The sequence below is a fragment of the Stegostoma tigrinum genome, chromosome 30, assembly GCF_030684315.1.
Source record: "Stegostoma tigrinum isolate sSteTig4 chromosome 30, sSteTig4.hap1, whole genome shotgun sequence".
In the NCBI taxonomy this organism is placed as follows: Eukaryota; Metazoa; Chordata; class Chondrichthyes; order Orectolobiformes; family Stegostomatidae; genus Stegostoma; species Stegostoma tigrinum.
In genome coordinates this window covers 24166983-24180464 of record NC_081383.1, presented here as the reverse complement: position 1 = coordinate 24180464, position 13482 = coordinate 24166983, and the positions used below count along the sequence as shown (strand labels likewise).

General features: G+C 43.0%; 1 protein-coding gene across 1 annotated transcript in view; it reads right to left on the bottom strand.

Annotated features, from left to right (window-relative positions):
• Positions 1-13482, bottom strand: part of LOC125465654 (mucin-16-like) — a 120067-nt gene that overhangs the window by 93547 nt on the left and 13038 nt on the right. The window contains exons 11-20 of the mRNA XM_059638429.1: positions 10535-10695; positions 10378-10445; positions 8986-9155; positions 8465-8491; positions 5461-5621; positions 5244-5311; positions 4662-4831; positions 4476-4502; positions 3700-3860; positions 3487-3554 (exon numbers count right to left, since the gene is read on the bottom strand). Coding sequence (XP_059494412.1) covers positions 3487-3554; positions 3700-3860; positions 4476-4502; positions 4662-4831; positions 5244-5311; positions 5461-5621; positions 8465-8491; positions 8986-9155; positions 10378-10445; positions 10535-10695 — 1081 coding nt within the window. The remainder of the gene's footprint in view (positions 1-3486; positions 3555-3699; positions 3861-4475; positions 4503-4661; positions 4832-5243; positions 5312-5460; positions 5622-8464; positions 8492-8985; positions 9156-10377; positions 10446-10534; positions 10696-13482) is intronic.

Sequence of the window (13482 nt, the reverse complement as noted above, 5' to 3'; positions counted from 1 at the left end):
ATGGGAACTGCAGATGCTGGAGAATTCCAAGATAATAAAATGTGAGGCTGGATGAACACAGCAGGCCAAGCAGCATCTCAGGAGCACAAAAGCTGACGTTTCGGGCCTAGACCCTTCATCAGAGAGGGGGATGGGGAGAGGGAACTGGAATAAATAGGGAGAGAGGGGGAGGCGGACCGAAGATGGAGAGAAAAGAAGATAGGTGGAGAGAGTATAGGTGGGGAGGTAGGGAGGGGATAGGTCAGTCCAGGGAAGACGGACAGGTCCCACCTCCTTGACCTGTCCGTCTTCCCTGGACTGACCTATCCCCTCCCTACCTCCCCACCTATACTCTCTCCACCTATCTTCTTTTCTCTCCATCTTCGGTCCGCCTCCCCTCTCTCCCCAGAAAAACACAGGTTGTTTTCAATGGAGTAGCAGAGGGTGAGGGGAGATTTGATGGAAGTCTATAAAATTATGAGATGCATTGACAGCATCGACACATAGAATCTTTTTACCCAAATCTGAAACGTCTCATAACAGGCCGCACGCATGTTGGGTGAGAGGGGAAAGTTCAAAGGAGGTGTGAGGGGAAAGGCTTTTACACAGAGAGTGTTGGGGATGTGGAATGTGCTGCCGGGGAGGGTGTGGTCGGTGCAGGGAGATACAATAGGGGCATTTGAGAGACTTTTAGATGATCACATGAACATTCAACGAGTTGAATGATATGAGTCAAGGGCAGGCAGAAGGGATTAGGTTAATCTGATGTCATGTCCAGTACAACATTGTGAAGAGATTGGCCCGTTAATATGCTGTACATTTCTATATTCTATTAAAAGATCACACCTTTTGGGAGAAAAAAAAGGCTGGTTTTGAAACACAGTTGCTTGCTCTCCAACAGTGTCCCAAGGTAAACTGAACTTTGAAGCAAAACGAACATGAAATGCATAGGAGATAATGGGAACTGCAGATGCTGGAGATTCCAAGATAATAAAATGTGAGGCTGGATGAACACAGCAGGCCAAGCAGCATCTCAGGAGCACAAAAGCTGACGTTTCGGGCCTAGACCCTTCATCAGAGAGGGGGATGGGGGGAGGGAACTGGAATAAATAGGGAGAGAGGGGGAGGCGGACCGAAGATGGAGAGTGAAGAAGATAGGTGGAGAGGGTGTAGGTGGGGAGGTAGGGAGGGGATAGGTCAGTCCAGGGAAGACGGACAGGTCAAGGAGGTGGGATGAGGTTAGTAGGTAGCTGGGGGTGCGGCTTGGGGTGGGAGGAAGGGATGGGTGAGAGGAAGAACCGGTTAGGGAGGCAGAGACAGGTTGGACTGGTTTTGGGATGCAGTGGGTGGGGGGGAAGAGCTGGGCTGGTTGTGTGGTGCAGTGGGGGGAGGGGATGAACTGGGCTGGTTTAGGGATGCAGTGGGGGAAGGGGAGATTTTGAAACTGGTGAAGTCCACATTGATACCATATGGCTGCAGGGTTCCCAGGCGGAATATGAGTTGCTGTTCCTGCAACCTTCGGGTGGCATCATTGTGGCAGTGCAGGAGGCCCATGATGGACATGTCATCAAGAGAATGGGAGGAGGAGTGGAAATGGTGGCCGCAGGCCCGACCAGGCCCCCTCCACCGACACTCTCATCCGCCTAGCGGAACTCGTCCTCACACTCAACAACTTCTCTTTTGACTCCTCCCACTTCCTACAGACCAAGGGGGTGGCCATGGGCACCCGCATGGGCCCCAGCTATGCCTGCCTCTTTGTAGGTTACGTGGAACAGTCCATCTTCCGCACCTACACAGGCCCCAAACCCCACCTCTTCCTCCGGTACATTGATGACTGTATCGGCGCCGCCTCTTGCTCCCCAGAGGAGCTCGAACAGTTCATCCACTTCACCAACACCTTCCACCCCAACCTTCAGTTCACCTGGGCCATCTCCAGCACATCCCTCACCTTCCTGGACCTCTCAGTCTCCATCTCAGGCAACCAGCTTGTAACTGATGTCCATTTCAAGCCCACCGACTCCCACAGCTACCTAGAATACACCTCCTCCCACCCACCCTCCTGCAAAAATTCCATCCCCTATTCCCAATTCCTCCGCCTCCGCCGCATCTGCTCCCACGATAAGACATTCCACTCCCGCACATCCCAGATGTCCAAGTTCTTTAAGGACCGCAACTTTCCCCCCACGGTGATCGAGAACGCCCTTGACCGCGTCTCCCGCATTTCCCGCGACACATCCCTCACACCCCGCCCCCGCCACAACCGCCCCAAGAGGATCCCCCTCGTTCTCACACACCACCCTACCAACCTCCGGATACAACGCATTATCCTCCGTCACTTCCGCCATTTACAATCCGACCCCACCACCCAAGACATTTTTCCATCCCCTCCCCTGTCTGCTTTCCGGAGAGACCACTCTCTCCGTGACTCCCTTGTTCGCTCCACACTGCCCTCCAACCCCACCACACCCGGCACCTTCCCCTGCAACCGCAGGAAATGCTACACTTGTCCCCACACCTCCTCCCTCACCCCCATCCCAGGCTCCAAGATGACATTCCACATTAAGCAGAGGTTCACCTGCACATCTGCCAATGTGGTATACTGCATCCACTGTACCCGGTGCGGCTTCCTCTACATTGGGGAAACCAAGCGGAGACTTGGGGACCGCTTTGCAGAACACCTCCGCTCAGTTCGCAACAAACAACTGCACCTCCCAGTCGCAAACCATTTCCACTCCCCCTCCCATTCTCTTGATGACATGTCCATCATGGGCCTCCTGCACTGCCACAATGATGCCACCCGAAGGTTGCAGGAACAGCAACTCATATTCCGCCTGGGAACCCTGCAGCCATATGGTATCAATGTGGACTTCACCAGTTTCAAAATCTCCCCTTCCCCCACTGCATCCCTAAACCAGCCCAGTTCATCCCCTCCCCCCACTGCACCACACAACCAGCCCAGCTCTTCCCCCCCACCCACTGCATCCCAAAACCAGTCCAACCTGTCTCTGCCTCCCTAACCGGTTCTTCCTCTCACCCATCCCTTCCTCCCACCCCAAGCCGCACCCCCAGCTACCTACTAACCTCATCCCACCTCCTTGACCTGTCCGTCTTCCCTGGACTGACCTATCCCCTCCCTACCTCCCCACCTACACCCTCTCCACCTATCTTCTTCACTCTCCATCTTCGGTCCGCCTCCCCCTCTCTCCCTATTTATTCCAGTTCCCTCCCCCCATCCCCCTCTCTGATGAAGGGTCTAGGCCCGAAACGTCAGCTTTTGTGCTCCTGAGATGCTGCTTGGCCTGCTGTGTTCATCCAGCCTCACATTTTATTATCATGAAATGCATAGGAACCAGTTTGATGCCACATAATAATGTAACGCTATAAAAGTACACAGCTATTAGAAATTTAAACACTCTCACATCGCTCACGTGACGTTTACATGATGCAGACTCTTGTTTCGAATTAATATTGATACATTTTTTAAGTCGGAGTAATGAAATATCTCACCTGAAGGAAACTGCTTTACAATCTGTAAATCTTGAATTAATCTTGCTGTTGTTATACAGGTCAGTGAGCTGCAATAAAAGATTGAATGTTTGAGGAAAAAGCTGGCACTGATGGGTGACAGAACTGTATTAGTTACTACTTTCATTATGTGTCACAGCATAGTGTGTCTGGAAAGTGCTGTATTTTCACGGGCTAGTGTATCGTATTGCATACCTGATAGGAAATATTCTTTGACACAGAGTTGTATAGTGAAGAACTGGAATTACGTAGACTCTCTGTAAACTGTAAGTTGGTGATAACAAAGGTCACGTTGAACTCAATGGGTGTCCCTTCGAAGCTTGGAGATTTTGTTGTGCTCTCAGCTGGTAATGTCGCTATGAGCAAACACAAGGGAAATATTAGACAGAGAACTCAACAATCTGTAAGAGCATTACTCAGACCAGACCTAAATGCAGGCAAGTTAAATTTCTTCCACCTACAACCATCAAATGTTCTTGAAATGCAGACATACATTACATACATTCTTGCTCATTTGACACACTAGTTTATTTCTACAACTTTGGGTGAATTGGTACAGACTCTTGAAATCGATTACATTCAGAGAGCTGATCAAAGCCCTGCTTTTTTGTGTGTCCATCAGTGATTCGGAATTTTCAATTTGTGTGCAAATTCTGCTTAAAATGCTTTTATCTTCTCAGTTCCTTTATATTCAGCAACATTGGCCTAATATTCTTCAAAACAAAGAGAGAACTCAACACGCTGAGAAATGTTAGCTGGACAGTAATAAAGCAGCCATTTCAGAATTTTCAAACAGTGTTTCAATGAGAAATGTAGGGCGTAAAAATTGCAAATGAAATTGTACTTTCTAAACTAATGTGATGATGCTTCTTGATGACATATGAAGAGATATCAGTAAGGAGTTTGTTTTATTGTTATCTTGTTAATAAAAATAAGTACAAACAGAATAAAGTTTCATAATCCTTACTTACTTGGTAGGGGCATTGTTTCATGGTACCCTGAAAAATATAAATCATGTGTTTAGATTGAAATGTGTTAGACGAAAAACTATCCATCCAGGATTCAACAAATTTACAGTTTTAAAAATTACAGCTAAATTCAATCCAAATAACATATTGAAGTAAAATATGAAAACATATCTCCTTAAGTGGAAGTACCATTGACAAAGAGGCTGTTACTGTCCAATGTATATATTCCGAAAGTGGAGATATTCTTGGTGTTGTCTCGGAATGCACGGTACATGGTAATTCTGTTCACCTCCTGAGGATCAGAATTGTTTCTGAATGTACAGATTGCGAACACATGGGTATTACCAACATCTGCAGGCCTGTTAAAAGGAAATGGAAAGAAGTGTTGAACCAGGTGGCATTGATTGTCCTGAATCGATAAATGTCTTTATGATGAGGAACTTTAGACCTTCCCATTTCAATAACTGCAGTTGCATATATCAGTAATTTATATAAATATAAAACGGTTACTTGTTTTTGAAAAAAAAACAGGTTTTGAAAAATGTTGCTTGCTCTCCAACACTGTGCCCCAGGGTAAACTGAATGTGAAAGCAAATGAGCATGGAATGCATAGGAATCAATTCTAAGCCACTTGGCAATGTGATGCTACAAAATTACACAGCAAATTGTCATTTAAAATGATTTCACATAGTTCAAGTGACTCTTGCCTGATGCAGGTTTTTACATGTAATGAACGTTGATGGATATTTTCAAGGTAATGAAATATCTCACCTGAAGGAAACTGCTTTACAATCTGAAAATCTTGCATTAATCTTGCTGTTGTTGTACAGGTCAGTGAGCTGTGTTAAAGAAAGAATCAGTGTTTGAGGGAGAAGCTCTCACTGACTGTTGATATAATCATGTCAGTTATTGCTTTCATTATGTGACGTAACAGAAAGATGTCTGGAAGGTGATGTATTTTCACAGGCTAGTGTAATGTATTGATTACCTGATGGGAAATATTCTTTGACACAGAGTTGTAGAGTGAAGAAGTGGGATTATGTAGACTCTCAGTAAACTGTAAGTTAGTGATAACAAAGGTCACGTTGAATTCAATGGGCTTCTCTTCAAAGCTTGGAGTTTGTGTCATGGTTACAGTAGGTACTGTCGCTGTTAGCAAACATAAGGGAAATATTAGACACGTAATGGAACAAGCTGTAAGAACAGTACACTGTAATTCTGCTCACCTCCTGCACAAAAAGTAACTTAATTTGACGGATTGCAGTACTGCAATCCAGAAATAGATGCTTGTCCATTTGAAATCCCAATGTTTTCTGCAATGTCACATGTGTCAATGCAGATCACAGATCCTTCACTGTTCTTGCATTTATCTATCTATCAAGGCCCTAAGTTCTGCTTATTACAGTGAGTCTATTAGCAATTTGGAATTTTGAATTTGTTTGAAAAGTTTGGTTTCATTTACAGTATTCTGTTCATGTGTTGTGTATATCACCCTCTAACAATCAATGTCTTAATGTTTCTCACTTCAAAGAGGATAGAGGAGATTCCACATAACATAATGCTTGTTGCATTTTCACTGATGTGCAATTTCAGAACTTCAATTTGTCCTCATCCAGGGCATTTACGAATCCCATAGCTCACATTACTACATTATTTTTGCAATGACGAGTTATAAATTAGTCATATATGAAGTGGTATCAGTAATGAAGTTGTTTTGGTAGTTATCATTTTAAGAAAAATAAAGAAATGAACGTAGGAACAAGCAGCAGGGGTAGTCCACTCGGTCTCTTGAGCCTACTACATCATTCAATATGTTTATGACTAATCTGATTATTCCCTCAAATGCATATTCCAGGTAATCTTTGATAACTTTTCACATCTGCCTTAAAATCATTCAGGCATTCTGCTTCCATCTGCTTTTCAGGTGGAGAGTTTCAAAGATTCACAAACCTCTGTGAGAAATCTTGTTACCTCAACTATGTTTTAGTGTGTTTTTTTTAATTTTTTATTTTTTTTTGTCTCTGAACCTTTGTTCTGTATTCTCCCTTCCAAGGAAACTTGGTTTCCACATTCACCCTGTCTGGTTCCCTCAGGATCTTGATATGTTTCAGCCGAGGGTGGCACAGTGGCACAGTGGTTAGCACTGCTGCTGCACAGTGCCAGAGACCCAAGTTCAATTCCAGTTCCAGGCAACTGTCTGTGTGGAGTTTGCACATTCTCCCCGTGTCTGTGTGGGTTTCCTCCGGGTGTTCCAGTTTCCTCCCACAGTTCAAAGATGTGCCAGTTAGATGGATTGGCCGTGCTAAATTGCCCGTAGTGCTCAGGGAGGTGTTGATTAGGTGGGTTATAGGGGGTTGGGTCTAGGTGGGATGCTCTGAGGTTCAGTGTGGACTTGTTGGGTCAAAGGGCGTGTTTCCACACTGTAAGGATTCGAATTCTAAAAAGTTACCTATTCCTATTCAAAAACCCAGTGGTCACAAACCTATCCAACATTTCTTCACAAGACATCCCAGCCCTTTCAGATATTAGTATTGTTAACCGCTGCTGAACTGCTTTCAATGTCTTTACATTTTTCATTAAATAACATGACCAATACTTTACATTGCAACAAGTGAGAACATATATGAAGTACAATGAACTAAAGCATAACACCCTCAATTTTGCATTCAATTCCTTTCCCCCTTAAGTAACTTTCGTATTTCAGTGTACCAATATTTTGCGACTTAAGCGCTAAGAAATCCATATCTTTCTGCACTTCACAGCTTTGCAACTTCTCACCATTTAGAAAATAAGCTTTTTTTTTAATCCTTTGTGCAAAAAAATAGGAAATTTACCACATTGTACTGTAATTTATTCACCAGATCTTTGCCAAATCACTTAACCTGTTAATACTTTTTTGTACCATCTTAATGTTCTTCTCACAAGTCATTTTCTTACTTTGTGTCATCAGAAAATTTGCCAATCATTCTTCCTGTATCTTCATCCAAATCATTTACGTTAATTGTAAACAGTTGGGGTCCCAGCACCGATTCCCTTTGGCACACCATCCATTACATCTTGCCAACCTGAAAATTCCTCCTTTCTGCTTTCTGTTCACCTGCCAATCTTCAATTCATGCCAATATGCTCCCCGTTATACCATGAAATTTTATTTTCCACAATCACCTAGCTGTGACATTTTTATAAAAGTCTGCTGAGAATTTGAATGCTCTGTACCAACCAGTTCTCCTTGATCCACAGCACATGTTACTACCTCAAGTAACTCCAATAGATTGGTTAAACATGATTTCACTTTCACAAAACCGCCTTGACTCTGTATTCTGAAGAAGGATCACTGGACCTGAAAATTTAACTCTGCTTTCTCCCCACAGATCCTGCCAGACCTGCTGATTGCATCCTGACTATGCCTGATTCCTTAGGCTTATTTAAAGTGCCATGATGTAATTTCTTTAATAATAGCTTTCAACATTTTCCCTTTGGCGATGTGAAGCTAACTGACCTGTTTTCTACCTCCATCCCTTTCAAACATCAAGCAATCAAAAGAACTGAAAGAAACTTTGTTGGTTGAATTTATTCTGGGGGTCAATACATTTGATATTTGAACCTATAGCGTAATGTTGAATCCACTTTACTTCTTTATTCTGTGGATTGAAATATGAGTGTCTCACCTATTTCAAATCTGAACAGGAACCTCAATAAATTTCTGCCTTGGGAAAGTAACTCAATTCTCACCATATTATTCTCAATGAAACCTGAGTCGGTGTTTGCTTGGATATTCCTTGGAATTATTGTCAAGCAGATACCATTAATTTAAATGGAAGAGGCACCATGACAGTCTCCTAATTTTTGACATACTATTCAGCTGAGATAATGAAGTATAACAGAGACCACTGGAGATATGTAATTATCAAGGCTCAGATATGAAACAAATTCAGTGGAAAGTTTGTACAGATATGAAACAACACTGATAACAAAGACTGTTATCACACTTACTGGTTAAAACAGCTGATTCATGGTAACCTGCGAAAAAATTGTTTGGAAAGGATTACTTAAAGTGTTTATGATATGGTTCTTTGACCTTGCAATTAATCACTTCAGTTTGACATAAATTAAACCAGAACCAGGTGCCTGTGACAGCTTGCATAAAACGTTCAACATTCTGTCAGAAATTGATCATGTGAATGACATTGAAATGGAATGAATAATAATACATTCTCTTTGATTTACAAGTGAAAAATCAAAACAACAATATGTAAACAAAGAGATTGGGAGTGAGTGAAAGACAAGCAACACACCAAGGGTGAGGAAGCAGAGATATCAAGAATGGCAGAATGTAAATAGACCATCACCGAAGTTGAGTCAAGTAATTAATAAATTGTTTGCGAGTGAAGGGGTAGCAGTTTGACAGGTCACCTGGAAAGAGGATACTGCTGAAAAAAGAAACAACTTCTAACAGCATAATGAAAAATGAATATTTATTTAAAGTGCGATATGTAATCAAAGTGAGTATTTACCATCTACATAGAGGCTACTGCTGTCCAGTGTATAATTTCCTAAGGCGGTGATGCCCTTTGTGTTATTTTGGAATTCATGGTAGAGTTTAACTTTATCAGTTTGAGAGGTATCAGCACTCTTTTTGAAGGTGCAGATTGCCTCTACTGTACTGTTGCCATCACTTGCAGGCCTGCAACATTCAAACACAAGATAATTAATTTATTTAAGGCTGAAACATGAAGTAAAGTGTTGGCATTTGGATGGTATTAAGACAGAGACTGAAATATCATGAACGACTTAAATAATAAATAATAATTTTAAAATGTGCTTTCAAAGCTTCAGTAATTAATGATAATTTAACAAATTTACACAAAAATAAAGGTATATTTTCAGTCTAGATTAAGCAGTGAATGTCATACATATTCACATTGAATCCCAGTAGCATGCTACTTGAATAGATCATGAGCATCTTTCATAGTTCTGCACATTTTGGAGGTTCTGCACATTGAGAAGGTTGAGGTTTATCAGGAGAAGAACCTTACTGTACAATTCAGAGCTAGTTTGGTTGAAACATTGACTTGATCTAATCAATAGAAGATGGGTAAAGCCTTTCAGTAGAATCAGTTTACCTGACCATTTGTCACTCACAGTGCAAAACACATGGTGATTGGACACGATCCACATCATTTTGTAATCTTCGGAGAGGATATTGTGAAACTACAAATGGAAAATCTGTGTATCTGCTACTGTAACATCTGAGGGTCTGAAAATAAACTCTTGTGTTTTTAGCAGGAGTTTTATGAGAAAGCTGAGTGCTACGCTCCAGCTTAAAAGTAGGAGCCTGTGTGCCCACATTTTGCTGGATCGGCACAAAGCCGTTTAACAGGCCTGTCCATGGTGGCACATCAGTTTTCACCAGTAAATAAGTGACATCTCAATCAGCCGACAGACAATCAGGCCACCTGACACCTCTCCCACCACTGCTTTGGTGGCTAATTGTGTGGCCTCCATTGCAGCTCCGTTGTCTTAAACATGATAATACTTAACAACTTGATATGGCTCTGTCAAGCTCAATAACCAACAGTAGTTCAAACTTTAATGGCTTTTTACCGAAAAAAAGAGGGGTTTTAAAGGCATTATCTGCTACCTGCAGGTGCACCATTCAGTTACTGTACAAGTCAATATGTACAAAGCATATCATAATCTCACACAAATGGTCATTTGTATAGCTTTTACTTTGTGACACATTTAGCTGGATCAGTTCTGCTGAATTGATAAAAGGTTGGGGATTGCAGTAATGCAGTTACAAAATTAAATCAGTCAATAACCTCAAGGAAATGATTTTCCTCAACTTTTTATCTGTTCAGAATCAATTTGATTTGGAATTTTCTCGTTAATAACTAAGCTCTTACCTAAAAGATGCAGATTGACATCTCAAGAACGCTGATTTCACTTTGCTATTGACATACAGATTACTGAGCTGTAGAAAATTAAAACGTTGCATTTTAGCACAAAACATGGAATGAAATATAACATATTCTTCCCAAATGACTTTGCTAAAGTACTTACTTTGTCAAGAATGCTACTTGATACAGCCAGGTACAATGGAGAGCTGAGATTTTGTAGATTAGGTGTGAATGGCAGTGAGAGCACAGTGAAGGTTATGTTAAATTCTCTTTCCTGAGTTCCTTCATTTGGATTGCCTGTTGCAGGTATAATCGGGGGTTCCACTATAATGAGATGCAGAGCAAAGTGCGTTTAGTGAATTAACTTGCAGAATCCTTATTTCAAAAAGGAAATAAAATAGAGCAAATATATATTAAATTTAAAACATTGTACACAAAATGAAAAAAAAATCAGTTATGTGGAATTAAGGGAAAATATAAAAGAACAAAACACAAAAGTTTTTCTGATACTTTTTAAAAAAACATTACAACATTAGTTTTCTTCCGAGAGAACAAGATTACTGAAAAATTGTTCAGGAATTAGCTTGACATACTACTCTATTAAAGCCTAAGGTGTTGCAGGGCTGAACTTAAGAATTCAGGCATATAATGATTCGAAGTTTGCTATACATATAGATAGTGATAATGGGAACTGCAGATGCTGGAGAATCCAGGATAATAAAATGTGAGGCAGGATGAACACAGCAGGCCCAGCAGCATCTCAGGAGCACAAAAGCTGACGTTTCGGGCCTAGATCCTTCATCAGAGAGGGGGATGGGGTGACGGTTCTGGAATAAATAGGGAGAGAGGGAGAGGCGGACCGAAGATGGAGAGAAAAGAAGATAGGTGGAGAGGAGAGTATAGGTGGGGAAGTAGGGAGGGGATAGGTCAGTCCAGCGAAGAAGGATATGAGATGAGGTTAGTAGTAGGAGATGGAAGTGTGGCTTGGGGTGGGAGGAAGGGATGGGTGAGAGGAAGAACAGGTTAGGGAGGCAGAGACAGGCTGGGCTGGTTTTGGGATGCAGTGGGTGGAGGGGAAGAACTGGGCTGGTTGTGTGGTGCAGTGGGGGAAGGGGACAAACTGGGCTGGTTTTGGGATGCGGTGGGGGAAGGGGAGATTTTGAAGCTGATGAAGTCCACATTGATACCATTAGGCTGCAGGGTTCCCAAGCGGAATATGAGTTGCTGTTCCTGCAACCTTCGGGTGGCATCATTGTGGCACTGCAGGAAGCGGAATATGAGTTGCTGTTTCTGCAACAGTATCAATGTGGACTTCACCAGCTTCAAAATCTCCCCTTCCCCCAGCGCATCCCAAAACCAGCCCAGTTCGTCCCCTCTCCCCACTGCACCACACAACCAGCCCAGCTCTTCCCCTCCACCCACTGCATCCCAAAACCAGTCCAACCTGTCTCTGCCTCCCTAACCTGTTCTTCCTCTCACCCATCCCTTCCTCCCACCCCAAGCCGCACCTCCATTTCCTACCTACTAACCTCATCCGACATCCTTGACCTGTCCGTCTTCCCTGGACTGACCTATCCCCTCCCTCCCTCCCCACCTATACTCTCTCCACCTATCTTCTTTTCTCTCCATCTTCGGTCCGCCTCCCCCTCTCTCCCTATTTATTCCAGAACCCTCACCCCATCCCCCTCTCTGATGAAGGGTCTAGGCCCGAAACGTCAGCTTTTGTGCTCCTGAGATGCTGCTTGGCCTGCTGTGTTCATCCAGCCTCACATTTTGTTATCATACATATAGATAGTGTGGTTTAGAGGGAATTTGGCATGCTTGCCCTCATTGCTCAGTGCTTTGTGCATAGGAGTTGGGAAGTCATGTGGAGGTTGTACAGGATGTTGGTGAAGCCTTCTTCTGGAATACTGTGTCCAGTTCTGGTTGCCCAGTTATAAGAAAGATATTAATAATCTGCAGATGGTTTGGAGCAGATTTCCAAGGATGTTGCTAGGTATGGAAGGTTTGAGTTAGAAAGAAAAGCTGGATAAGCTGGGACTTTTTTCACTGGAGCCTTGGAGGTCGAGAGATAACCTTACAGAAGTTTATAAAATCATGAGGGATGTGGATAATGTATGGTAGTTGTCTTTTCCCGAGGATAGGGGATTTCAAGATTAAGGGGCACATTTTTAAGCTGAGAGGAGAAAGATTTTAGAAAGACATGAGAGGCAATTTTTTTTATACTGGTTTGTGTGTGGAATAAACTTCCTGAGGAATTGGTGGATGCGGGTATAATTTTAATCTTTAAAAGATATTTGGGGAAGTACATGAATAGGAAAGGTTTGGAGGGATAGGGGCCAGGACCAGGCAGGTGGAATTAGTTTTGTTTAGGATTATGTTCAGCATGGACTGGTTGGGCCAAAGGGTCTGTTTCTATGCTGTATGACTCTATGATTGGACGTTACACTATCTCACTGGTGGGTTTGAAGGCATATGGGATGGAATGTATCTTGTTAGAAATTTAATGGTAATAAAGACCCAATTAATATCCACTTAAATCTCTTATCTAGTTGTCCCTGACATTTTACAAATTTCATCTGGAAATTATCAGGGACAGTTCCCACTACATGGGAAGACTGTCTACTTTAGGTTCTTGGGTTGCTGTCAGGCTGAGTGGCAACCTCCTTTGATAGGCACCACCGATCTTTTAGAGGCCTTCCCCCACTTAAACTATCTCTGCAGGTACCTCCTTGATTCTCAAACCGCTCTTTCACAGCTTTTGCTGGCCTCAGTGAGATCATCAACACTGGATTTACCCAGGGCTCCTACCGTGGTGGGAGTACCTCTATTCCCAGGAGTATGCACCACTCCTGGAGGCACTATTGGGAACACAGAGGCCATGTGCCCAACTAGGCTGTTCTAGTCCCTAAGGCATGTGACCTCCTCCTGAGAAAGGAAGGTTGAGTCAGCAGCCGGGCCTTAAAATAAATCAGTGATCTGCTCGCCTTCAATTGCTGTGGGGCGGCTCTCAGAATTATAGATGGCCTCCCTGCTGAAATTCTATATAAAGTCTGACAAGTCCCAATCACTCCTGATTCAAGCTGGCTTAGACGTTTCACAAATCATTCA